Genomic DNA, 27398 nt, shown 5'->3' with positions numbered 1-27398 from the left:
CATATATCTTGTGTATATAACTTATCCTCATACTGAGGGTACTCACTGAGATACTTTTGGCAAATTGTCATAAAAATAAAGTACCTTTATTTTTAGTACTTCTGTGTATTGTGTTTTCTTATGATATTGTGTATATGACACCAGTGGTATAGTAGGAGCTTTACATGTCTCCTAGTTCAGCCTAAGCTGCTTTGCCATATCTACCTTCTATCAGCCTAAGCTGCTAGAAACACCTCTTCTACACTAATAAGGGATAACTGGACCTGGTACAGAGTGTAAGTACCCCTTGGTACCCACTACAAGCCAGGCCAGCCTCCTACACTGACCATGTCAAAGATTGCATAAAACAAGAGGCACAGAAAATGCTGGACCTAGGAGTGATTGAGCCTTCTGAGAGCCCATGGGCTAGCCCAGTTGTGCTTGTCCCAAAACCTCACAGTAAAGATGGTAAAAAGGTAATGAGGTTTTGTGTTGACTATAGGGGTCTCAATCAAGTAACCAAAACTGATGCTCACCCTATATCCAGGGCAGATGAGCTAATAGATGCACTGGCTTCTGCCAAGTATCTAAGCACTTTTGACTTAACTGCAGGGTATTGGCAGATTAAGTTGTCAGAAGATGCTAAACCTAAAACAGCATTTTCCATCATTGGAGGGCACTATCAATTCACTGTTATGCCCTTTGGTTTGACAATTGCACCTGCCACTTTTCAGAGGTTGGTGAACACAGTCCTGCAAGGGTTGAAGCTTTTATTGCAGCATATCTAGATGATATAGCTGTCTTTAGCTCCACCTGGGATGATCACCTGGTCCACCTATGGAAAGTTTTGGCAGCCCTGCAAAAGGCAGGCCTCACTATCAAGGCTTCAAAGTGCAAGATAGGGCAGGGGAAAGTGGTTTATCTGGGCCACCTGGTAGGTGGGTAACAGATTGCACCACTGCAGGGGAAGATCCAAACCATTATGGAATGGGCTCCCCCTACAGCTCAAACCCAGGTGAGAGCCTTCTTAGCCCTCACAGGGTACTATAGGAGGTTCATTAAGAACTATGGCTCCATTGCAGCTCCTCTTAATGACCTCACCAACAAGAAGATGCCGAAAAAGAATTTGTGGACAGCTAGCTGTCAAAAGGCTTTTGATTAGCTTAAACAGGCCATGTGTTCTGCACCTGTCCTAAAAAGCCCTTGTTACTCCAAGAAATTCATAGTCCAGACTGATGCTTCTGAATTAGGGGTAGGGGCAGTTCTATCACAGCTTAGCACTGAGGGCCAGGATCAACCTGTTGCTTTCATCAGCAGGAGGTTGACCCCTAGAGAAAAGCATTGTTCTGCCATAGAGCGGGAGGCCTTTGCTGTGATCTGGGCACTTAAAAAGTTAAGACCATACCTGTTTGGTACTCACTTTATTGTGCAGACAGACCACAAACCTCTATTATGGCTAAAACAAATGAAAGGTGAAAACCCTAAATTGTTGAGGTGGTCCATCTCCTTACAGGGAATGGACTATACAGTGGAACACAGACCTGGGAGCACCCACTCCAATGCAGATGGACTCTCCAGATATTTCCACTTAGACAATGAAGACTCATCTGGGCAAGGTTAGCCTTATTGTCCCTTGTTTGGGGGGGTTGTGTAGGAAAGTACCATCTTGCCTGACATGTTGCCCCCATTTTTCACATGTATGTAAGTTTGTTTTTGCCTGTCTCACTGGGATCCTGCTAGCCAGGACCCCAGTGCTCATAGCTTGTGGCCTGACTGTGTGTATCTGTGTAGTGACTAACTGTGTCACTGAGGCTCCGCTAACCAGAACCTCAGTGCTTATGCTCTCTCTGCCTTTAAAATTGTCACTATAGGCTAGTGACCATTTTTACCGATTCTAATTGGCACACTGGAACACCCTTATAATTCCCTAGTATATGGTACTTAGGAACCCAGGGTATTGGGGTTCCAGGAGATCCCTATGGGCTGCAGCATTTCTTTTGCTACCCATAGGGAGCTCAGACAAATCTTACACAGGACTGCCACTTCAGCCTGAGGGAAATAACGCACACATTCTTTCACAGCCATTTTACACTGCACTTAAGTAACTTGTCTAAGCCTCACTTAGTGAAGGTTAGGTGCAAACTTACTAAGTGTGAGGGCACCCTGGCACTAGCCAAGGTGCCCCCACATAGTTCAGGGCAATTTCCATGGACTTTGTGAATGCGGGGACACCATTATACGCGTGCCCTACATATAGGTCAATACCTATATGTAGCTTTACAATGGTAACTCCGAATATGGCCATGTAACATGTCTAAGATCATGGAATTGTCCCCCCCATGCCAAATATGGTATTGGGGTGCCAATCCCATGGATCCCCGGGGCTCCACTATGGATCCCAGGTACTGCCAATCCAGCTCTCTGGGGTTTTCTCTGCAGCTACCGCTGCTGACACCCCACAGATAGGACTCTGCCCTCCTGGGGTCTGGGCAGCCCAGTCCCAGGAAGGCAGAACAAAGGGTTTCCTCTGAGAGAGGGTGTTACACCCTCTCCCTTTGGAAATAGGTGTTAAGGGCTGGGGAGGAGTAGCCTCTCCCAGCCTCTGGAAATGCTTTGAAGGGCACAGATGATGCCCTCCTTGAATAAGCCAGTCTAGATCAGTTCAGGGAACCCCCAGTCCCTGCTCTGGTGCAAAACTGGACAAAGGAATGGGGAGTGACCACTCCCCTGTCCATCACCACCCCACGGGTGGTGCCCAGAGCTCCTCCAGTGTGCCCCAGACCTCTGTCATTTTGAATTCAGAGGTGTGAGGGCACAGTGGAGGCCTCTGAGTGGCCAGTGTCAGCAGGTGACATCAGAGGCCCCTCCTGATAGGTGCTTACCTGAATAGGTGGCCAATCCTCCTCTGAGGGCTATTTAGGGTCTCTCCTGTGGGCTTTTCCTCAGATAACGATGTGCAAGAATTCACCAGAGTTCCCCTGCATCTTCCTCTTCGACTTCTGCCAAGGATCTACCGCTGACTGCTCCAGGACGCCTATAAAACTGCAACAAAGTAGCAAGAAGACTACCAGCGACATTGTTGCGCCTAATCCGGACGGCTTTCTCGACTGTTTCCTGGTGCTGCATGCTCTGGGGGCTGTCTGCCTTCACCCTGCACTGGAAGCCAAGAAGAAATCTCCTGTGGTTCGACAGAATCTACCCCCTTCTTCAGCAGGCACCAAACTTCAGTGTCACTGGTACTCTGGGACCCCTCTCATCCTGACAAGCGTGGCCCCTGGAAGACAGGTGGTAGACCCAAGTGACCCAGACTGTCCAGTGGTCCAACTGTCCAAATTTAGAGGAGGTACGTCCTTGCCTCCCCTCGCCAGACAGTAATCCTGTGTACTGTGTGAACTGCAGCTGTTAGGTCTTCTGTGCACTTTTGCAAGGGATCCTTCATGCACAGCATTGCCCAGGTCCCCAGCACTCTGTCCTGCATTGCTCAACTCGCTGAGTTGTCCACCGGCTTCGTGGGGCCCTCTTTTGTAGTGTTGAGATGACCGCCATGCTCAGTTGTCTTGCATGTGTGTTCAAGTACTTCTGTGGGTGCTGCCTTCTTGTGCATGGGCTCTCTGTGTTGCTGAGGGCCCCCTCTGTCTCCTCTTCCAAGTGGCGACCTCCTGGTCCTTCCTGGGCCCAGGCAGCACACTTTTTATTTAACTGCGACCTTTGCAGCTAGCAAGGCTTGTTTTCATTCTTTCTCCAAGAAACAGCTCTGCATCCTCCAGCACTCTGTGGGACATCTTCTGCACAAAGGAGAAGTTCCTGGCACCTTTTGTTGTTGCAGAATCTTCAGCTTCTTCCAGCCGGAGGCAGCCATTTTGCACCTTCATCCGGGGTTTAGTGGGGTCCTGCACCCCCTGGACACTTTTGTGACTCTTGGACTTGGTCCCCTTCCTTTACAGGTCCTCAGGTCCAGGATTCTGTCTTCAGTGCTTTGCAGTCAGTTGTGGTCTTTGCAGAATTTCCTGTCACAAGTTTAGTCTGTTTCTGGGAAAGTAGTATCACTTTACTCCTACTTTTCAGTGTCTTGGGGTGGGGTATTTTGGACACCCTTAGTGTTTTCTTACACTCCCAGCGACTCTCTACACATTACACTAGGCCAGGGGTCCCTAAGTGGTTCGCATTCCACTTTCTTAGTATATGGTTTGTGTTGCCCCTAGGCCTATTGCATCCTATTGTATTCTACAGTGTTTGCACTACTTTTCTCACTGTTTACTTACCTGATTTTAGTTTGTGTGTATATTTTGTGTATTTTACTTACCTCCTAAGAGAGAATATCCTCTGAGACATTTTTGGCACATTGTCACTAAAAGTATGAGTATTGTGATTCTTAAGATATAGTGCTTTATGATATAAGTGGTATAGGAGGAGCTTTGCATGTCTCCTAGTTCAGCCTATGTTACTCTGCTATAGCTACCTCTGTCAGCCTAAGCTGCTAGAACACTACTAATCTACTAATAATGGATAACTGGACCTGGCACAAGGTGTAAGTACCATCAGGTTCCCACTATAAGCCAGGCCAGCCTCTTACAACAGTCTCTTAATCAAAATCTACTTCACAACTACTTCTTTAACCTCCGCCTCTGGGCCATCTGTACCACGTCGTACACTCCCTGGTGGAACACATCTCTCCTTTAGTAATTGACTTTGCAAAAATATTGATAATCTGGGATTTTAATTCCTGGGCAAATGAGGAAGTGGGTGGGCAATCATCTTTGGATCTAACCAACCTGTTAAGTAGTCTGAATTTTAATCAGCATGTGTTTTCACCCACTCATACCAAAGGCCATACATTAGATATGATGTGACCTACTAATTTATTTGTGTCTAACCTCACTGTTATGTCCTGCGCAAGTTCAGATCATTACTTAATCAAGTTTTCATTCATCAATCTGGTTTTTCGAATACCTACTCCTAGCACAGGAATACTATCCAGAAATTGTGCCAGAGTAAATATAGACTCTTTTTACAACTCACAGAAGCCAGCAACATGCATGCTCCTGTGTAGAGAGCTAGACTGGCCAGGTGCAATGACGCATCAAAATGGTTCTCTGAAGAGTTAAAATGAGCAAAACACGAACTCTGCCGATCAAACGTAAGTGGAGGAGTGATTACTCATCCGGAAAAAAGGAAGTTTATCTACTACTTCTAAAAAAATAAAACAATAAAATTATACAAGCTAAATCCGCCTTTTTCTGAGATAAAATTATAAACTCAACAAATACGTCTAAGGAAATTTTCGGAATTGTATCTGAATTATCAAATCCTAACGGAGTGACCCAATAGTCCTGCCTCTCAGATCTTAAGTGATGCACTCAATTCCTTTTTTATCAATAAGATTAAAATCATCAAAGATAGTATTCCACTAAGCTCTTTCCCAGCTATAACACAGATCAATGATAGTAACCTAATCATAATATCTGAGCTGCCCGCCATCAGCAAGGTGCGCCTCATGGACCTGCTGACTAAAGTGAAATCTGCCTCCCCCAATGACACGTAGGTTCTAAAAGAAATATTGATCCCTTTTTCCTGATTCAGCTTTATCACTTGTTGATAAGTCCCTGAGCCAAGGTGTGGTCCCCAGCTCCTTTAAGGAGGCAATAGGGGTCTCATTATTAACCCCTTGGGTGCCTTGGACGAGGTCACCTCGTCCTACACCCGGGAACTGGGGGGAACACTAGCACTCCCCCGTGCTCCCCACCCACCCCCCCAAGGGGCAGGGATGGAAGGGGAAGCCCTTCCCCTTCCACCCCCGACCCCCCCCCCACTGCGCGATGACAATCACAGAGGCCTCCTCCCATCGCGCTGGAAGCTCAGCTTCCAGCGCGATCGAAAGAGAAATGCAGAGCATTTCTCTTTCAGTCACGTGGGGGAGGCCCAGAGAGGCTTCAAAGGGAAGGAAAGGAATTTCCCTCCCTTTGAAGTCTCTCTGAGCGTTTCAAAAGCCGGATTGCTTGCAGTCCGGCTTTTGAAACGCCCACTAGACACCAGGGATTTTTTTTATTTTTTATGAAATGGACATAAGGGAGCGACCCCTTGGGCAAGGGTTGCTCCCGGGGGGGGGCATTTTTTTGGAAGGCCTTTTCTGCCCCCAGGGGGGACAGAAACCTCTAGGCACCAGGGATCATTTTTTTTGTTTTGTTTTGTTTTGTTTTTTTTGGAGGTGGGGAGCGACCTCTTAGGCAAGGGTCGCCCCCCTAGGGGGCAAGTTATATTTAGGCCATTTCTGCCCCCCTTGGGGGCAGATTGGCCTATTTTTATGAGGCCAGTCTGCCCCGAAGGGGGACAGAAACCACTAGACACCAGGGAGTTTTTTTTTTTTACGCAAATTTTACGCAAGGGGAGCGACCGCTTAGGCAAGGGTCGCTCCCCTGGTGGGGGGAATTTATTTTTGGCCATTTCTGCACCCCTGGGGGGCAGATCCGCCTGTTTTGATTAGGCCAATCTGCCCCCACGGGGCAGAAACCACTAGGCACCAGGGATTTTTTTGATTTTTTTGTTTTACAGATGGGGAGCGACCCCTTGGACAAGGGTCACTCCCCTGGAGGGGAAAATGTTATTTAGGCTATTTCTGCCCCCTTTGGGGGCAGATCGGCCGATTTTTGCTACGCTATCTGCCCCCCTTGGGCACCCGGGATTTTTTTTTTGCGCCAATGTCACGCAGGAGGAGCGACCCCGTAGGCAAGGGACACTCCCAGGGGGGTGGTTGGGGGGTACATTTATTTAAGGCCATTTCTGCCCCCCCTGGGGGCAGATCGGCCTATTGTTATTAGGCCGATCTGCTCCCGGGGGGAGGGGGGGGGCAGAAACCTCTAGGCGCCAGGGCAAATGTTATTTTGGTAGGTTTTTTTGTTTGTTTGTTTTTTTAGAGATGTGGAGCGACCCATTAGGCAAGGGTCACTCCCCTGGGGGGCAAATTGTATTTTGACCATTTTTGCCCTCTTTGGGGGCAGATTGGCCACTAGGCACCGGGGATTTTTTTTTTTGTGCCAATGTCACGCAAGGGGAGCGCCCCGTAGGCAAGGGTCGCTCCCGGGGAGGGGTTGGGGGGGCTAATTTATTTTAGGCCATTTCTGCCCCCCCTGGGGCGGGCTGAGCTACAGGCCAAGGTAGAGGCCAAGGTAGGCACTTTGCAAAAAACACCTCTGTTTTCTGTGAAAAAATGTGATGTGTCCATGTTGTGTTTAGGGGCATTTTCTGTCGCGGGTGCTAGGCCTACCCACACAAGTGAGGTATCATTTTTATCAGGAGACTTGGTGGAACGCTGGGTGGAAGGAAATTTGTGGCTCCTCTCATATTCCAGAACTTTCTGTCACCGAAATGAGAGGAAAAAGTGTTTTTTGGCCAAATTTTGATGTTTGAAAAGGATTCTGTGTAACAGAACCTGGTCAGAGCCCCACAAGTCACCCCATCTTGGATTCCCCTAGGTCTCTAGTTTTAAAAAATGCACAGCTTTGGTAGGTTTCCCTTGGTGCCGGCTGAGCTAGAGGCCAAAATTCACAGGTAGGCACTTTGCAAAAAACACCTCTGTTTTCTTTCAAAAAAATGTGATGTGTCCACGTTGTGTTTTGGGGCATTTCATGTCGCGGGCGCTAGGCCTACCCACACAAGTGAGGTATCATTTTTATCGGGAGACTTGGGGGAACATAGAATAGCAAAACAAGTGTTATTGCCCCTTGTCTTTCCCTACATTTTTTCCTTCCAAAAATAAGAGTGTGTAAAAAAGACGTCTATTTGAGAAATGCCCTGTAATTCACATGCTAGTATGGTCACCCCGGAATTCAGAGATGTGCAAATACCCACTGCTCCTCAACACCTTATCTTGTGCCCATTTTGGAAATGCAAAGGTTTTCTTGATAGCTATTTTTCACTCTTTATATTTCAGCAAATGAATTGCTGTATACCCGGTATAGAATGAAAACGCACTGCAGGGTGCAGCTCATTTATTGGCTCTGGGTACCTAGGGTTCTTGATGAACCTACAAGCCCTATATATCCCCGCAACCAGAGGAGTCCAGCAGATGTAACGGTATATTGCTTTCGAAAATCTGACATTGCAGAAAAAAGTTACAGAGTAAAACGTAGAGAAAAATTGCTGTTTTTTTCACCTCAATTTCAATATTTTTCTTTTTCAGTTGTTATTTTCTGTAGGAAACCCTTGTATGATCTACACAAATGACCCCTTGCTGAATTCAGAATTTTGTCTACTTTACAGAAATGTTTAGGTGTCTGGGATCCAGCATTGGTTTCACACCCACTCACTGACTGGAAGGAGGCTGAAAGCACAAAATTTTTTAAAAATGGGGTATGTCCCAGTAAAATGCCAAATTTGTGTTGAAAGATTTTGTTTTCTGATTCAAGTCTGCCTGTTCCTGAAAGCTGGGAAGCTGGTGATTTTAGCACTGCTAAGTCTTTGTTGATGCCATGTTCAGGGAAAAAACCACATGCTTTCTTCTGCAGCCACTTTTTCCCATTGTTTTGAAAAAAACTAAATTGTCACTGTATTTTGGCTAATTTCTTGGCCTCCTTCAGGGGAACACACAAAGTCTGGGTACCACTAGAATCCCTAGGATGTTGGAAAAAAAGGACACAAATTTGGCTTGGCTAGCTTATGTGGACAGAAAGTTATGAGGGCCTAAGCGCAAACTGCCCCAAATAGCCAAAAAAAAGGCCTGGCACAGGAGGGGGAAAAGGCCTGGCAGCGAAGGGGTTAAAGAAAGCGGGTGATGACCCACACACTTTGAAGAACTATCACTCTATGTCTCTGCTACCTTATTTAGCGAAGGTGTTAGAGGCACATGTTGCCAAATGCGTATGCACCTTTTTAGAGGAAACTCATTTCCTCGACCCCCATAAAGCAGGCTTTCGGCCAGCCCACTGAAGCGGTCAGCCTCTCAGTTGTAGATGACATGCGGGAAGAAGCTGATATGGGTACAACTCAAAAGTTGTCACTTCTTGATCTCTCAGCAGCCTTAGACATGGTCGACCGTGAGCTCCAGGCTGACTGTGTCAGAGCCGCAGGCTTACAGGGCACAGCACTTGATCAGATTATTTCCTTCTTAAAAGACTGTTTCCAGTCGGTTGGCCTATCCACCTTCAGTTCTCCTAAGGTCCAGCTTACCTTTGGAGTACACCCTGGGTCCTCTTTGTTCCCTCACATTCTCAATTTATACATTTGTCCCCTTGTATATTCTTTTAAAAAATGAAGGTCAGAATATACAGTTATGCAGATGACAAGTAATGGCTTTTCGCTATCGACAACTCTCCCAGAGTCCAGTCACCTTCCAAAACACAATGTTATTGATCTGCGACTGGGTGAATAGTAATCAACTCAAATTAAACTTAGACAAGATGGAGATCATCATAACAAGTAAAAAGCATGACTTGTGGAACTCCGCATTCTGCCCAGCCGCAATGGGACCCGACCCTAGCCGAAGAAGTCAATCAAGAGCCTCTGAGTTCTTTTTGACAAGAACTTGTCTATGAAGTCCAAACTAGGGGCAGTGATCTCTTCATGTTTCCTGCAGCTGTGCAAAACCAGAAAGATAGGTAAACTTTACCTTGAAAGCTCTCATCCAGGTTATTATCGCTTTAGTCAGCTCGAGGATAGACTACGCAAACTCTCTTTACCTGGGACTACCCAAGGGCCTCAACCCTAGATTACAGTTGGTACAAAATCAGGCAGGCAGACTAATTTACCAACAGCCTAAAAAGTGCCTCATCACTCCCCTGATGAGAAAACTGCACTGGCTGGCGGATAAACAGCAAGCTGTATTTAGGATTGGCTGCATCATTTTTAAATCCTTGTACGGTAGCAGCTTAGCTTTTATCTCAGCCAAGTTCCAAAAATACACACCAACCTGTAACTTGAGATCCACTATCTTAAATCTTCTTACCATCCCCTCAATCAAAAAGAGGAGATTCAGCAACTCCAGATTCTCTGTACAGGCTCCCCGTATCTGGAACTCCCTTCCACTTGAAATTAGGGTAACGCCTTGTTACTCCAGATTCAGACAACTTCTTAAACATGGATCTTTAAACAAGCATATGACCAAAACTGTGAGTAGGCTGTAATGTTCTTGTTACCCTAGCACCAAGAAACCGATTGGTGTACACGCATTCTACAAATGCGAGTAACATAACACATAACATATGCAATTCTACTCTACATCACTCTACTTTATGCCATGCTATGCCACTTGACACTACTCCACTTCACTGTACCTCACTTCACTGTAACCCACTTCACTCTCCTGTATGTCACTTTGCTCAACACTTTTTCACTCTACTCCACTTCACTCTATTCCACTTCACTCTACTCCATACCACTCTACTCTATGCCACTCTACACCATGGTTCTCCACTCCACTCCAAGCCACTCTACACCTCCCTACTCTACTCCACTCAAAGCCACTGCACTGTATGCCACTGCACTGTACTCTGCACAACTGCACTGTATGCAACTCTACTCTGCGCCACTATACTTTATGACTCTCTACTCTTTCCCACTTCACCCACTCCGCTCTACTCCACTTCACTCTATGCCACTTTACTCTAATCCACTATAATCAACATCAATGTACTCTAAACACTTCCCTAGCCCTACTTCACTTCACCATTCTACTCTACGCCACTCTATTCTACCCCACTTCTCTCTACACCAGTCTACGCCATTCTATACCACTGCACTCTACACAGTGTACTCTATGTCTCTGTACTGTATGCCACTCCAAGCCAATGTTCTTCACTCCATTCTATGCCACTCTACTTTACTGTACTGTATATTTGAGTTCATATATCTTAGGTGCATAACTCACTACAGTTACAGATCATGATCAGGAATTAAGGCGGTAAGAAATACTAACTCCATCATTTATCTTGTAAAGTGATTCCCTGTGGGCCTAAATGAAGGTCCTGCTTGTAAGGTAATTTTACATCAAATCGTTTTAATTTTGCTGGCATCTATTGCCAATATTCACTCAATGACATCGTGAGTTGCACCTATACCATTAGCTGCACTCAGACATGGCCTGATTAGGTCTTTGCGGATGGATTTCTCTGTCACAAACGTGACGGATATCCCACCCGCCGTATTACAAGTTCCATAGGCTATAATGGAATTCTAATATGGCGGACAAAATATCTGTCATGCTTGCGACAGAGTAACGTCCTCCGCCAAGATCTAAATCAGGACCTATATAACATGTAGGCTCACAATGCAAATTCCATGAACTTAGGAGTGGGCATACTGGGAGGGACAGAGGAGGGCTGGAGGAGCCTCCAATTTCAGCCGGTATTCCTGCTATTAAAACCGTAGATTGTTAATTATTACCTCTGTAATGAGTATTGACACACAAGCCGTAAATAAAGGCCTCTGATTTCCAGTCTAAATAACTGGTCCAAATCCAAACATATGTACCACATACATAAAGTGGTTGTGGGGCTGTTTGAGGGTATTACAGCAGGTGGTGGGACTATTAGTGCAGGAGAGGCCACAGCAGGTGAAGGGTGAGATGTGGGTAGCATTTTTTCAGGAGGACAGTGATAGAGGGCTGGGTGCAGCAACTCCCCGCGGCCCCCACATCACCAAACTAGGTTTCAGGTTCAGGATTAGTGGGGTCAGAATTTTTTTATCTGCTAATACCAGGCAAGAACACAATAGGACTCAGAATGGCCTGGCGTGGTATTCCCAACACCCTCATCAGGGATGCAGGTCAGGGCCAAAGTAAGGAACAAGAAAACACTGAAATGATGCTAGAATATATAGGCACATAAGGACAAAAAACAACCTATACTCTGATTGGTAACACACTAATATTGATTGGAAAGGGAATACAGTGCTACTCTGACACATACTAATCTGATCCTGGGACATAAACGCGCTTACCAGTGCACACACTAATTGAGAACAGGCCACCTATTGAGCCTAGGGCATACGCGACATAGATGTTGGGTCAGACATGTCACTTACATTAGTACATGAAACACATTTTTATCATGAAAACATCAGACACTACACTGAGGGCCTGATTCACAAAGGTAAAATATGACTTTTGGTCTACCTTTACGACTTTTCAGTACTAAGAAAGGTAAGATATGAGTCTGAGTTCGCCCTGGAGTTTGGAGTTAGGAGATTCCTCTCGAAGAGCATAGGTAAAGATATGACTCATAACTCACATTTCTGAATACTGAAAAGTCATAATTTACCTTTGTGAATCTGGCCCTGTGTGTGGACACTGATATCTGAGTAATAGAGGCGTGCACAGTGCAGCACCAAAAATATTATCCATACTGAAACAACCATTGACATAACAGTAACTGAAAGAGACAGACACTGAAATTGAAAAGAAAGACATCTTAATGAGAACAGGTAGATACAGTCAATCAGTGATTTAAAGTGTGACTAATCACCCATAGGGTCTCAAGGCACTGTTTGTGGGTGTGCTGCTCAGTCGAAGAGCCAGGTCTTGAGGTCCTTCCTAAACTGCTTCAGTGATGCGGTCTGCCTGAGCTTGAGAGGCTGTGTGTTCCATGTCCGGGCTGCTAGGTAGGAGAAGGATCTTCCTCCTGCTGTGCTTTTCCAAATCTTGGGAACGGCTGCGAGGGTGAGCTGGGAAGAACAGAGATGTCTGTTGGGTACATAGATGTCGAGGCAGTGTTTGAGGTATGCCGGTCCTATGTTGTGCAGTGCCTTGTAGGTGTAGATCAGGAGTTTGTATGTGTTGCGCTTGTTGACTGGGAGCCAGTGAAGGTCTCCTACGTGGGTGAAGATGTGGCTGTGTCGGGAGATGTTCAGGATGTGTCTGGCTGCTGCATTCTGCATTCTTTGTAGTTCTGATTGTAGTTTCCTGGTGATGCCACCATAGAGTGCATTGCTATAGAAAGATACAGAGACCGGAAACCTCTGACCAGGTAGTCCATCTTCCAAAGGGTCATCAGGACACTGCAACCGTCTTACCTCCCTAGTTAGGGTGAGTCACCAGTCACTAGATTTCCCACCCTGAATCTACCATGTAAGCATAGCTGTCTTGGGCCAGTAAATCACTCAATGGCCTACCATACACAGAGAGCAAACTACCCATGAGTGAGTGTTATTTATTTTTGGTTTTTCAGGAATAAACTCTCGCTTTAGCAGTTTATTCAAGAAAGACAAAAAACTTGCAGAGTGGTGCATCAGGTTTGATGCCTGTTCCTCAAGGCTTTGTTGCCTTCAGTGAACTGGTCCCAGTGGTAGCTCCACTGAGGGGAGAGAGAGCACTACCTGCTAGGAAGGATCTCTGTGTAACGGAGGCCGTCTTCTGTTGGGAATTTGGAGGTGATGGCTTTGGTTGACCTGGCAACAGTGCTTAATTTGTAAAAAGAATAAGTACTGGGACACAAAGTTTGGCTCAGAACCCTACAACGTAGATATTAAATGCTGAGTTGCCAAGTTGATTTCATCTCATGCCTCTTTAATCTTTTGTTTCTCCTTCTACCCCTTTTTGTGTTTTCTCCCTTCCCCGGGGTCAGTGTCTGCTCAGGAAACATAATTTCTGGTCCTCAAAAATGAGTGTCGGTGGGCCCCACCAGCAGCCACCTGCTCAAATTAAGCACTGTCTGGCAGACAATTTGAAATACTTCAAATGATCTCCTTAAACACCGAATAGCACCCAGGCCAAGAAAACTGCAAAGGTTGAGCTAAACAAAAAATGCATAAACCAACATAGATTAGATTTTAAGAGTCTGATGCAGAATATTATTCCGTATCACGTTTCAGATAATTTGATATTGAATGTAGCTGGGTGGAACTTTCACCTTTGCCCAGGGATAGCACGACCAAACTAGCACACTGAAATAGTCTATTTTGGCACCCCACAAAAGGCCTTGTATCCATTAAGAATTCTAATAAGTCATACAAAGCAAAATTAATACATACATTGTTAGCGATAGTGACTGCATCTAATTCCTCTTTCCCTAAGTGGCCACAGAACATGGTGCTAACCAGATTTATCAGGAAAAGTAGCATCTGTGAGATGATCTGTAAGGGGAGAAAAGAATGATTTGCATTAATGACTGCTGTACAAAAACACTTCATGTCATGTAAACTATAGAGAATTCAACTACCACCTGAGTGGTCTTCAATCAGGATGCACAGTAGCTTTTTTAGTCTTTCTTTTTTAAATATTGTAACAACACATACTATAAACACAAACACACAGAAATAAAGAAATCAGTTACGGTGGAGTAATGTTCTTATAAAGATAAACTTGGTGGTTGCTGTGGCTATACACACATAATCATAAGAACATAGTGGTGATGATGGTAGTGGTGGTGATAGTAGCAATGCTGGTGGTGGTAGTGTTGATGATAGTGGTGGTGAAATGGATGGTGACGATATATTGGTGGCCACTGGTGCAGCAGTGGTGATGGTGGTGCAATCACTTTACTTACCTTTGGTAATGCTTTTTCTAGTGAATACTTTATCTAACCACAGATGCCACACCTCAGGGTGCTCCTTAGGCACTAGACTGGATCCTTGTTACCACTTTACTTCATCTCACACCGATCCCAGCTCATCACCTACCCTGCCATCCTTATTACCTGTTGGCTCATGGAGTTCCTGCTTCAGCTGAGCCCCACCCTGCTTGTGATTGCTTCACTGTGTTCACAGCCCTCCTTCAAATGCTTGCCATGTGTTCATGCATTTTTAATGGTGAGCACCCAGCAGTTATTCTGATGTACTTGCTCATCTGCTGTACTTGCTCATTTAGGATTTATTGTAAAATATACCCAGAGGGCATCTTGGAGAATACCTCCTGAATACCAGTCCGACTCCTAGTGCTAGGCTGACCAGTTTCTGCCAGCCTGCCACAACCAGACGAGTTTGAGGCCAGATGGTGTGAGTATCTTTGTCACTCTGTGGCCAGGAACAAAGCCTGTACTGGGTGGAGGTGCTTCTCACCTCCCCTGAAGGAACTGTAACACCTGGCGGGGAACCTCAAAGGCTTATGCTTTTTGTTAAAACACCCCAGGGCATCCAAGCTAGTGGAGATGCCCGCCCCTCCAGCCACTGCCCCCGCTTTTGGCGGCAAGGCTGGAAGAGATAAGGAGAAAAACAAGGAGGAATCACCTACCAGTCAGGACAGGCCCTAAAGTGGCCTGAGCTGAGGTGACCCCTGCCTTTAGAAATCCTCCATCTTGGTTTTGGTGGATTCCCCCAATAGGAATAGGGATGTGCTCCCCTCCCCTCAGGGAGGAGGCGAGGAGGCACAAAGAGGATGTAGCCACCCTCCAGGACAGTAGCCATTGGCTACTGCCCCCCAGACCTAAACACACCCCTAAATTGAGTATTTAGGGATGTCCCTGAAGCCAGAAAATCAGATTCCTGCAACCTACAGCAAGAAGAAGGACTGCTGACATGAAAGCCCCGCAGAGACAACGGAGGCGACAGCTGACTTGGCCCCAGCCCTACCAGCCTGTATCCAGACCCAAAGAACCTGCACAGCGACGCACCCAACAGGGACCAGCGACCTCTGAGGACTCAGAGGACTGCCCTGAACCCGAAGGAACAAGAAACTCCTGAGAACAGCAGCATTGTTCAAAACCTGCAACAACTTTGCAACAAAGAAACAACTTTCAAAGAACTTTCTCTTCCCGCCAGAAGCGTGAGACTTCACACTCTGCACCCGACGCCCCTGGCTCAAGTTCAGGAGAACAAACACTGCAGAGAGGACTCCCAGGCGACTACGATGACGTGGGTACCCTGAGCCGACCCCGCTTCACTCCCACAGCGATGCCTGCAGAGAGGATCCAGTGGCTCACCCTGATCGAGACTGCCTGGTAACAAAGGAACTGGTGCCTGAACCACGCACTGCACCCGCAGCCCCCAGGACTGAGAGGACCCACCTACCAGTGCAGGAGTGACCAGCAGGCAGCCCTCATCCTAGCCCAGTCGGTGGCTCACCCGAGAAGCCCCCCTCTTGCCCTGCCTGCATCGCCAGAATGACCCCCGGGTCTCTCCATTCCTTTTATAGCAAACCCGATGCCTACTTTGCACACTGCACCCGCCCGCCCCTATGCCACTGAGGGTATATTTTGTGTGCCTGTGTGTCCCCCCCCCAGTGCTCTAAATAAACCCCCTGGTCTGCTTCCTGAGGACGCAGGTACTTTCCTGCTAGCAGACTGGAACCGGAGCACTCCTGTTCTTCATAGGCTCTTATGTGTTTTGGGCCCTCCTTTGACCTCTGCACCTGACCGGGCCTGTGTTGCTGGTGCTGTGGTTTGGGGTTGCCTTGAACCCCCAATGGTGGGCTGCCTATGCCCAGGAGACTGACTGTGTAAGTGCTTTACGTACCTGAGAAATGTAACCAAACTTACCTCCCCCGGGAACTGTTGATTTTTGCAGTGTCCACTTTTAAAATAGATTATTGCCATTTTAACCTAATCTGTGTGTACTACTGTTTTAAATCAAAGTTCTATACTTACCTGTGTGAAGTATCTTGCATTTTATGTACTTACCTCAAATCTTGAATCTTGTGGTTCTAAAATAAATTAAGAAAATATATTTGTCTATATAAAAACTATTGGCCTGGAGTTAAGTCTTTGAGTGTGTGTTCCTCATTTATTGCCTGTGTGTACAACAAATGTTTAACCCTACCTTCTGATAAGCCTACTGCTCGACCACACTACCACTAAATATAGCATTAGTATTGTTAGAAATGGGGTTTTTGGTTGGCAGTCAGGTTGCCCTCTGTCCAAGCAAGAACCCTCGCTCTAGTCAGGGTAAGTCACACACAATCAAAAATCAGCCTGTGCCCACCCTCTGGTAGCTTGGCACGAGCAGTCAGGCTTAACTTAGAAGGCAATGTGTAAAGCATTTGTGCAATAAATCATACAACACCCTAATATAACACCACAAAAATACACCACACAGTGTTTAGAAAAATATATAATATTTATCTGGGTATTTTCAGGTCAAAACGATCAAAGTTGCAATATGAATTTGTAAAGATATCACTGAAAAGTGATATAAAGGCCCTCATTCTGACCTTGGCGGGCGGCGGAGGCCGCCCGCCAAAGTCCCGCCGTCAGGTTACCGTTCCGCGGTCGAAAGACCGCGGCGGTAATTCTGACATTCCCGCTGGGCTGGCGGGCGGCCGCCTTCAGGCCGCCCGCCAGCCCAGCGGGAAAGAGGCTTCCACGATGAAGCCGGCTCGGAATCGAGCCGGCGGAGTGGAAGCTGTGCGACGGGTGCAGTTGCACCCGTCGCGTATTTCACTGTCTGCGCAGCAGACAGTGAAATACATTTAGGGGCCCTCTTACGGGGGCCCCTGCAGTGCCCATGCCAGTGGCATGGGCACTGCAGGGGCCCCCAGGAGCCCCGCGACCCCCCCTACCGCCATCCGGTTCCCGGCGGGCGGACCGCCGGGAACTGGATGGCGGTAGGGGGGGTCGGAATCCCCTCGGCGGCGCAGCAAGCTGCGCCGCCTTGGAGGATTCCAACGGGCAGCGGAAAACCGGCGGGAGACCGCCGGTTTTCCTGCACTGACCGCGGCCAAAGCGCCGCGGTCAGAATGCCCTGCGGGGCACCGCCGGGCTGTCGGCGGTGCTCCCGCCAACCGCGAGCCTGGCGGTCACAGACCGCCAGGCTCGTAATGAGGGCCAAAGTGTCTTAAGTCTTTAAAAAGCAAACACAGGCCCTCATTCTGACCTTGGCGGGCGGCGGAGGCCGCCCGCCAAAGTCCCGCCGTCAGGTTACCGTTCCGCGGTCGAAAGACCGCGGCGGTAATTCTGACATTCCCGCTGGGCTGGCGGGCGGCCGCCTTCAGGCCGCCCGCCAGCCCAGCGGGAAAGAGGCTTCCACGATGAAGCCGGCTCGGAATCGAGCCGGCGGAGTGGAAGCTGTGCGACGGGTGCAGTTGCACCCGTCGCGTATTTCACTGTCTGCACAGCAGACAGTGAAATACATTTAGGGGCCCTCTTACGGGGGCCCCTGCAGTGCCCATGCCAGTGGCATGGGCACTGCAGGGGCCCCCAGGGGCCCCGCGACCCCCCCTACCGCCATCCGGTTCCCGGTGGGCGGACCGCCGGGAACTGGATGGCGGTAGGGGGGGTCGGAATCCCCTCAGCTGCGCCGCCTTGGAGGATTCCAATGGGCGGCGGTACACTGGCGGGAGACCGCCAGTGTTGCCGGTCCGACAGCGGCTTTACCGCCGCGGTCGGAATGCCCATTGGAGCACCGCCGGCCTGTCGGCGGTGCTCCCGCGGTCCTCCAACCCGGCGGTCATGGACCGCCAGGGTTGGAATGACCACCACAGTCTCTTTCAAGCACAAAGTACCTGTTTTCTGGTGGCAAATCTCCTCATAGGGCCACAGGAGAAGAGATATGTGGAAAACTGGTGTGTGCGTCGATTTCTCCCCAGCACACACTGACTTGCATCGTTATTTTTCACGCGGGGAAGTCGTGCGTCATTTTCTGACGCGCGGACAGTCTCTTCCTGTGGATCGCGGGGATTACCAGATGTCCCGGGTGTGTGCGTGGATTTTCATACTTGTTTTCCGGCTGCGCGTCGTTCTGCGGGGCTGCGCGTCGAAGTTTCGATCTCATGGCAGGCGTTGCGTCGATTTCTCCTTGGAAGTCGGGCGGCATTGCCCTTGCGAGGCCGTGCGTCAAAGTTTTGATCTCACGGCAGGCGTTGCGTCGATTTCTCCTTGGAAGTCGGGCGGCGTTGCCCTTGCGAGGCCGTGCGTCAAAGTTTTGATCTCACGGCAGGTGTCGCGTCGATTTCTCCTTGGAAATCGGGCGGCGTTGTCCTTGCGAGGCCGTGCGTCAAAGTTTCGATCTCACGGCAGGCGTCACGTCGATTTCTCCTTAGAAGTCGGGCGGCGTTGTCCTTGCTAGGCCGTGCGTCCAAGTTTCGGTCGTCCTGAAGGCGTCGCGTCGATCAGCGTCGGTGTGCGGCGTTTTTCTTGCCGCGGAACAAGCTATGCGTCGAAAATTTTGGCGCACGGAGCGTCCAAGTGAAACAGAGAAGTCTTTTTGGTCCTGAGACTTCAGGGAACAGGAGGCAACCTCTATCCAAGCCCTTGGAGAGCACTTTCACAGCCAGACAAGAGTTCAGCAAGGCAGCAGGCCAACAGCAAGGCAGCAGTCCTTTGTAGAAAAGCAGACAGGTGTGTCCTTTGAGCAGCCAGGCAGTTCTTCTTGGCAGGATGTAGTTTCTGGTTCAGGTTTCTTCTCCAGCAAGTGTCTGATGAGGTAGGGCAGAGGCCCTGTTTTATACTAAGTTGTGCCTTTGAAGTGGGGGTGACTTCAAAGAGTGTCTAAGAAATGCACCAAGCCCCCTTTCAGTTCAATCCTGTCTGCCAGAGTCCCAGTAGGGGGTGTGGCAGCCCTTTGTGTGAGGGCAGGCCCCCCACCCTCCCAGCCCAGGAAGACCCATTCAAAATGCAGATGTATGCAAGTGAGGTTGAGTACCCTGTGTTTGGGGTGTGTCTGAGTGAATGCACAAGGAGCTGTCAACTAAACCTAGCCAGACGTGGATGGAAGGGCACAACAAGATTTTAGTGCAAAGAAATGCTAAAAGTGGCATTTCTAGAATAGTAATGTTAAATCCGACTTCACCAGTCAGCAGGACTTTATATTACCATTCTGGCCATACTAAATATGACCTTCCTGCTCCTTTCAGATCAGCAGCTGCCACTTCAACAGTGTATGAGGGCAGCCCCAATGTTAGCCTATGAAGGGAGCAGGCCTCACAGTAGTGTAAAAACGAATTTAGGAGTTTTACACTACCAGGACATATAACTACACAGGTACATGTCCTGCCTTTTACCTACACAGCACCCTGCTCTAGGGGTTACCTAGGGCACACATTAGGGATGACTTATATGTAGAAAAAGGGGAGTTCTAGGCTTGGCAAGTACTTTTAAATGCCAAGTCGGAGTGGCAGTGAAACTGCACACATAGGCCTTGCAATGGCAGGCCTGAGACAAGGTTAAGGGGCTACTGAAGTGGGTGGCACAACCAGTGCTGCAGGCCCACTAGCAGCATTTAATCTACAGGCCCTAGGCACATATAGTGCACTCTACTAGGGACTTATAAGTAAATTAAATAGCCAATCATGGATAAACCAATCAATAGTACCATTTACATAGAGAGCATATGCACTTTAGCACTGGTTAGCAGTGGTAAAGTGCCCAGAGGTCAAAAGCCAACAACAACAGGTCAGAAAAAAATAGGAGGAAGGAGGCAAAAAGTTTGGGGATGACCCTGTCAAAAAGCCAGGTCCAACAAGTATTATCTAATTTTGCCACTATCAACCTCTAAGGGGAACCCTTTGACTCTGTGCACACTATCCCTCACTTTGAGATAGTATATGCAGAGCCAACTTCCTACACTAAGGAAAGAAGCATGGACCTTCGCCTTGAACCCAGGTCCACCAGAGTGAACCCAAGGGCTACTTGGCTGACCTCCTGTTCTGAACTACAGGGACTCAACAAGCTCTAGAGGCCACCCTGCAATTGCGCAGCTGAACTTCTGCACTGGATCTTTTTGGGCATGCTTGGACCTGCAACTGGACACGCTTGAGCCCTTCTGGTCTCTGCTGGAGTGAGTCCCACATTTCCTTGAAGTGCTACCCCAGGTCCTGGAACCCTGGCTGGCATCAGATAGAACTCCTCCTTGCCTAACTGAAGGTTACATCAAACCAGGTGCAAATTAATGCAAAACCCTGCAAAGCTTTACTGCGCAGCTGCATGCTTCATCGATACTGATGCTGAGATATGCAGAGCTCCACAAAGCATCACCGCACAGCTACAAGCTTCATCTGAATAGACGCTGAGTGATGCAAAAAGCCACAAAGCTTTGCTGCACCCATGCAAGCCTTGCCGGAACTGACGCCAAGAGACATTAGGCCTTGCGGAGCAAGGCCACCAAGACCTTGTACCAAGGACTTAAGGTACAGTTCCTAGCAGGCCAAACTTGGTCCTGTGCCTGGCCTGGACTCCATTGCGGATTGCCCTAAACTTGTGACTTAGTCCCATCCCAGTGCGATCAAATACCCTCAGTTGGCGCTTTGTGCTTTTAGGTGCTAAATTTACTTATGTATTTGAAATTACAAATCTTTGGTTCTACTGATTGACTTATTGTAGTTCTGGTATCATTTTATTCTCAAATTGTACTCTATTGTTCTATATTGGTGTGGTTTCACTTTATTACTGTGTTGCATTTGTGGGCTGCATACAAAAATAACACATGCCTGACTGCTTTGTGCTAAGCTACCAAAGGGGTACACATAGTTTATTTTACTGATTTTTGTGGTTCACCATGACAAGGATTCTGTTTAATATTTGAGTAAGGCTTCCACCCATTCAACTAATTACATAATTTCTCACAGGGCCTTTATAAATGACAGAAAGAGGCCACTCCACGCACCAGGGGTGGGGCACTGAGGAATTACAAGTTAGACAGAGTATCCACCACAAGGAGTGCTACCAAAGGTAAGTATCTTGCTCTCCTGGAAGGTGCTTCTAACCACAAATTCCTTGATTTAGATTAGATACCAAAGCAGTACCTCCCCAGGTGAATTGTCTGTGGAGTGGACCCAGACCAAAATGTCCTTCAGTACTATTCTGGCAAAGTGCCCTACACTCCGGACCTGTTTGTCAAGGCAGTAGTGCTTCATGAATACATGCAATGATAACCATGTCTCAGCTTGGCAAATGTCAAGGAAAGGCACTCCATGATCCAGTGCAGCGGTAGCAGCCTTAGACATGGAGCAATGAACTTTCGGACTTCTGGGGGCTGCTTCTTGACCAGTGCATTGCAGATCTTGAGGCAAAGGACTATCCTCCTCAAAGGGGTCCTTTGCTGAACAGCTTTCCCTTCCATCATGCTGGAGAACCCCACAAACAGCTGATTGCCAATGGAGTGTCAGTTGCCACAATCAATATAAAAGCTCAAAGCCCTTTTGTGGTGCAGCTGATGGAGACTCTCCTGCTCTTTTATGGAGTGATAAGGAGCAGGGAGTGCTGGCAGATTGCTGAGTTGCCCAACATGAGAAGGAGTCCTGATTTTTAGCAAGAACACTGACCGAGTCCTCAACATCAACTTGTTCTGGAAGAAGGTGGTGTACGGCTGTTACATTGACAAGTGCCTGAAGTTTGGTCACTTTACGAGCCAACATAATCGGAATGAGGTATGCAGTACTCAGAGTCAGGAAATATAGTGAGCAACAACGCATTACCTCGAAGGAGCACTCCTGAGAAATGTCAAGACCAAGGTAAGTTCCCACTGTAGCATCACAACCAGTCTAGGATTGAACCTGACTGTCAAATTTTCAATTAGTCTCCTCATAACAGGTGATTTAAACAAAGGCAGTTTGTCTGGTAAATGTAGAAATGCAGGAAAGGCAGCCAAACAACCTTTTTATTGTCCACAGCAAAGCCTTCCTGAGCCAATGATATTACAAAGAAAAGGTCATCATACAACTTTGCTTGTAAGACATCAATCTCACGAATATTGCCGCAGGCCACAAATTTATTTTAACACTCGTCTTAAATGGATTCCCTGCAAGGGGGTCTGGCAGCAAGGATGTCATCCACCACTAAAGACAGCAGATTAAATGCAGCCATTTGTCTCCATTCAGTCCCCGTGTATGTAGATATAGATTGGGCGGAGGATATTGGCCTGTTGCCGCGTCAGAAGATCCTTGCAAAGTGGAAACCTGATCGAGGCACAGATGCTTATGACCGGATCTTCCGGTACCATGCTCTCCTGGTCCAATCCAAAGCCACTAGGATAACTTTGGACCAGTCGTTTTTAATATTTCTCAGGACTTAGGGCAGTAAAGCAGGGGCAAGAAGTCATAACTGAGACCTGTGTTCCACTACACAACTCATAACAAGTGCTCTTGCAGAAACTCCAGGGTGCAACATCTTCAACTTTGTGTGTTCTCGTTGGTGGTGAAAATATCTAGACAAGGTTCACCCCACTGTTAGATGATGCCATGTATCACCTTGGGATGCAAATACCACTTGTGATCTGCCAGATGCTCCCTTCTTAACTTGTTTGCTCTAGCATTCAGGGACCTTATCAGGTGCTTCATAAACAGGGAAGTGCCCTGGCACTACAACCACATCTAGAGGCACAGAGCATCCTAGCACAAAACCTCTCACTGCCCTGTATGTTGGAATACCACGTGAGAGGGTGTTGTCCATGAGAGCCTGCACAAGTCTCCCCTTGATGGAAAGCAGGTAGGCCTTTAGAACCACACACATGGCTTGCAAATCGAACAGATTGGCATGGAGTTGAGCTTCCATTAGAGACCAGCATGCTCTGATCTACACCTTCCCCAAATGACCTCTCCCGTCCAGCAACTACGAGTTATCATTACCATCAGCTCTGCATGAGGAGGAGAGATGTCAGACCTGGGTGGGGAAGGGAGATGAGCCTGAAGCTGAACCAATGGCATTCAAGCAGCTACTACTGGAGATCATGCGGTACGAGTGACCTCTGTCAGATTTCCTTGATGCTGGGTCAACTGGAATCCAGATTAAATTGCAGAGCTTGCATGTGCTACTTGGTGTAGCTGACATGGAGGATAGAGGAGGCTAAGATGTCAAGTAGCCTCAGAGTTGCTTTGACCGACATTCAGGACCAATGATGAAACATCCTGAACATAGCCTGAATGTCATGGACTCACTGTGGATTAGTGTAGACTCTGAACTACAGGGTGTCCACAATAGCTCCAATGAATGGACGACTCTGAGAAGGAGTCAAGTGCAACTTTGGCTAGTTGATAGTAAACTTCAACAATGTCTAGAGGTTCGCTGTCACCTGGAAGTGGTCTACAACTGTAAATAAATGTCTCTTTTTGCATGCTTACCCCCACATTTTTTGACTACTGCTGCTGTTTTTGTTTTTACTTTCAAGGTGTACTGAGTCCAATCAAACAGGCGTCGGTTCCAGTTCTCTGGCCCTTAAAATGTGTATGTCAAATTGGTAAACCCCAAATTGGCAAAAGTTAGCTTGCATGTCCCAAGTATATGTTACCAGGGTACCTAGGACCTGTGAATCAAATGAACCTCATGGACTGCAGCATCTATTGTGCAACCACTAGTGTAATAAAGCAAAGCATGACTCCCAATCCACCATTGCAGACTGGAAGAGCAGATTAAATTGCTAAAACATTTTAACTAATAGCAAAGCCCAAACCTTTTTTTTTTTACTATCTATAAGGCACCAGTTAGGCAGGCCTATTGAGATCTAGGAGCAGGGTACATTATGCAGGCACATATAAAAAGATGGGCACGTGTTTTATTAATTGTGCATTTCCTGACAGTAAAAACTCTGCAGTGTTGTTTTTATTGTGGAAAACCTAGTAGCCTCATTGGCGAGCATGGAGTTTACACACTGAAAAATGAGCAGTGCTAACTTCCGAATGAGACTACTTAGTATGTTACTTCAAGGTATCAAACAAAGTTGTTGCATTATACTTGCAAGAATGTTTAACCAGCACGACCGAGATCATGTCCTGCAGCACATCAGATCTCATGGACCCCCTCAAATACGAGGGCAAGAAAAGACAAATCTTTCCGCATTACACTAGAAGAGTCCAGGAACTTAGGAAACAACTCCTGGCAGGCAAGCGGAGAATGAGAGACCATAACCCTAAGTATAGCCTATCTTCTCTGCCTATCTTCTGGTCCAATATGAGGACAGGGCTAATTTCTCAGAGAACCCCCAGGATGCTACAGATTGGTTGGATTCCTAGGGTTTGGGAGACGGAGAGCAATTTCATGAATGGCGCGACCTCCGAAACGCACTCAGAAGTATGACAGACCTAGTGCCCAGCCGCAGACAATAGACCGCATCACGGCGGCCAAAGATGTAACACTGCAAACGGAAAAAGTCCACCTTGAAACACAGAATTCTTTCACCCCATTGACCCTACTTTCAGACTCCTCGGAACAGAACGCCTGTCTCAACTGAGTCTTCAAAGGCACCTTGAGACTCAAATCTCAGAAGTGAGGCTTTCCGTTCGAGGAGGTAGGAACGTGTAATGAGGCATAATTATACAGGGGCAATCTGCGGGCTGTCAACAAAAAGTATTTGTGATGTTTAATGTTAACAGAATGGGTGAATAAACACATCCGGGTGGGAATAATCTGGAGACTCCATCCCACTGTACATTGCTGAGTTCCCATTTCACACTGTGGGACAGCGAGGAGCAAGGGCCGGACGACCTGGATTGATATCACACCAACTAAATGCTACAGCTATAACACCACTTTCAGTATATACTGTGTTCATGGGCAACAAGGGACACTGCCCATGGGGTGGGAGGGGGCATTGGGACACGATACACAGTTACATTTTTTTGCTATTACTCTTTTATTGGATAAACGATTGTTTGACAGATCTTTACGATAGTTAAGCTTCATTTGTTGTTACATAAGTGGTACATTCATATTGGGGAAACTTCCAGACGAGGGAACCTTACAAGACTAATGCGGAGTTGTCATTATCGAACACAACGCAGTCATCTAGAGTCCCTACATTGACAAGTAAATTGGGCCTACACTATAAATTTGTGGCGTGGAATGTGTGGGGCTTGGCTACCCCGGTAAAGCATAACAGAATAGTTATGTGCATGCTGTAAAGAATCAATTGCATGCCTCCAGGAAACGCATTTGTGGGGGGATTGCCCTAAAGCTCTACAGAAACAATGGCAGGGAAAGATAATAGGCATGTCATTCTATGGTTGCCCCGGGATACATTCTTTTGGATAGCCCCAGGGACCCCCATTCCAATCTATTAGAACAGTTTTAGACTCAGATGGCTGTACACAGTACTGGAAGGGAATTAGACGCACACACACACTATGCACCATTAATGTCTATGCTCCCACTACAGATGATGAGGTGATTTGGGCGTCAGTGTGATTAAGGCCGCCCATATCAATACAGACAATGACATTATCCTTACTGGTGAATTTAATTGCGTCTTGGATGGGTCCGTAGATAGGAATTCCCCCCCCCCGCCCCCGGGTGGGTCTAAAGCCTCTTGCCACAACAGCTCTCCTTAACACACTATACATAGCCTGGGACTCCTGGTTATATGGCCTCATCGATAACCCCAAATTAGTGTGAACTCCTGTCACACCTCGGCCACTGATACCCAGAGTCACCTGGATTATTTCTTTATACAGGCATCAGCAGCCTTTCGGGTATCTAATGCACAATATCTTGCACGTTATCCCTCCGATCACTCCCCACTACTGCTGGCCTACTCCCTTCAAAGACAGGTACCTAAGATATCGCGCTGGCACCTGAATGTTGAGTCTTTGTCAGTTTAGGCATTTCGGGACACTGTGGCTACAACCTTCACTCAATATTTTGAGACACACTGGAAAACAGCAGGGTCCAGAACAATTGAGTGGGACACCATGAAGGTCGTCATTCGGGGTATGTGTTCAACCACAACGTAGGGATATTCTGTGCACTAGAGCAGGACCTATCTAAACACGAGGTTGAACTGGAAAGGTTGGAAAGACAGCGTGCCCAAGATGCCTCACTGGCTGTACATTGCGATAGACAAAACACAAATTATGTGAACTATGGGATAAATTATAAAAATATAGTAGAAAAACGGCTAGGCAACAATGGTATTATGAGGGAAATAAGGCAGGACACCTATTGGCTCGGCGAATCAGGTCGGAATCTACATCTGGTCCCATACACTCCATAAGGGATACTTCTGGCACTGTACAGTACATTCAGCATTGCATTAATAATGCTTTTGCCGCTCATAGGTGCAAAGTATACACATAACCACAGCTACCAGGCGAAGAGGAAGACCTGATCTGCCATTTAGATCAACTCCCCTTACCGTCTCTGTCCCACACTGACCAGGAAATGTTGGGGGGGCCATAACTAAACAGGGCCTAGTGGAGGCACTAAAAGCCTTAAAAACCGCAAAGGCACCAGGCAGTGATGGACTGACTTCTGGATTTTATAAGCAATCCCTGTCTATCTTACTAGATAGGCTAGTAGAAGTATATGCAAAGGCCTATGATCTACAAATAGCCCAAGCTCAATGGGCGAAGCCTTGATTTCCCTGCTACCAAAACCAGGTAGGGATTGGCTCGAACCAGGGTCATACCGCCCCATATTAATGCCTAATGTTAATCTCAAACTCCTTAGTCACATATTTGCAACCAGAATCCTTCCTTACTTACCCAGACTGATTCATGAAGATCAGTCTGGATTTATACCGGGAAGGAACACCCTGAGAAACGTGCGCAGACTGACACATGTGATCCATGACACTTGTATACAAGAGGGAAGGTATGCACTAGCGTTATAATAAGCTTTAGACTCCTTGTGCTGGGAGTA

At 47.4% G+C, this 27398-nt stretch overlaps 1 protein-coding gene across 2 annotated transcripts in view; it reads right to left on the bottom strand.

Annotated features, from left to right (window-relative positions):
- Positions 1–27398, bottom strand: part of LOC138285875 (multidrug and toxin extrusion protein 2-like) — a 724302-nt gene that overhangs the window by 474469 nt on the left and 222435 nt on the right. For both annotated transcript variants that reach the window (XM_069226367.1, XM_069226366.1), the window contains exon 2: positions 13936–14037. In XM_069226367.1, the coding sequence (XP_069082468.1) occupies positions 13936–14037 (102 nt within the window). The remainder of the gene's footprint in view (positions 1–13935; positions 14038–27398) is intronic.

This window comes from Pleurodeles waltl, chromosome 3_1, assembly GCF_031143425.1.
Source record: "Pleurodeles waltl isolate 20211129_DDA chromosome 3_1, aPleWal1.hap1.20221129, whole genome shotgun sequence".
In the NCBI taxonomy this organism is placed as follows: Eukaryota; Metazoa; Chordata; class Amphibia; order Caudata; family Salamandridae; genus Pleurodeles; species Pleurodeles waltl.
Note: the sequence above shows the minus strand (reverse complement) of the source record. Positions and strands in the feature narration are given on the sequence as shown.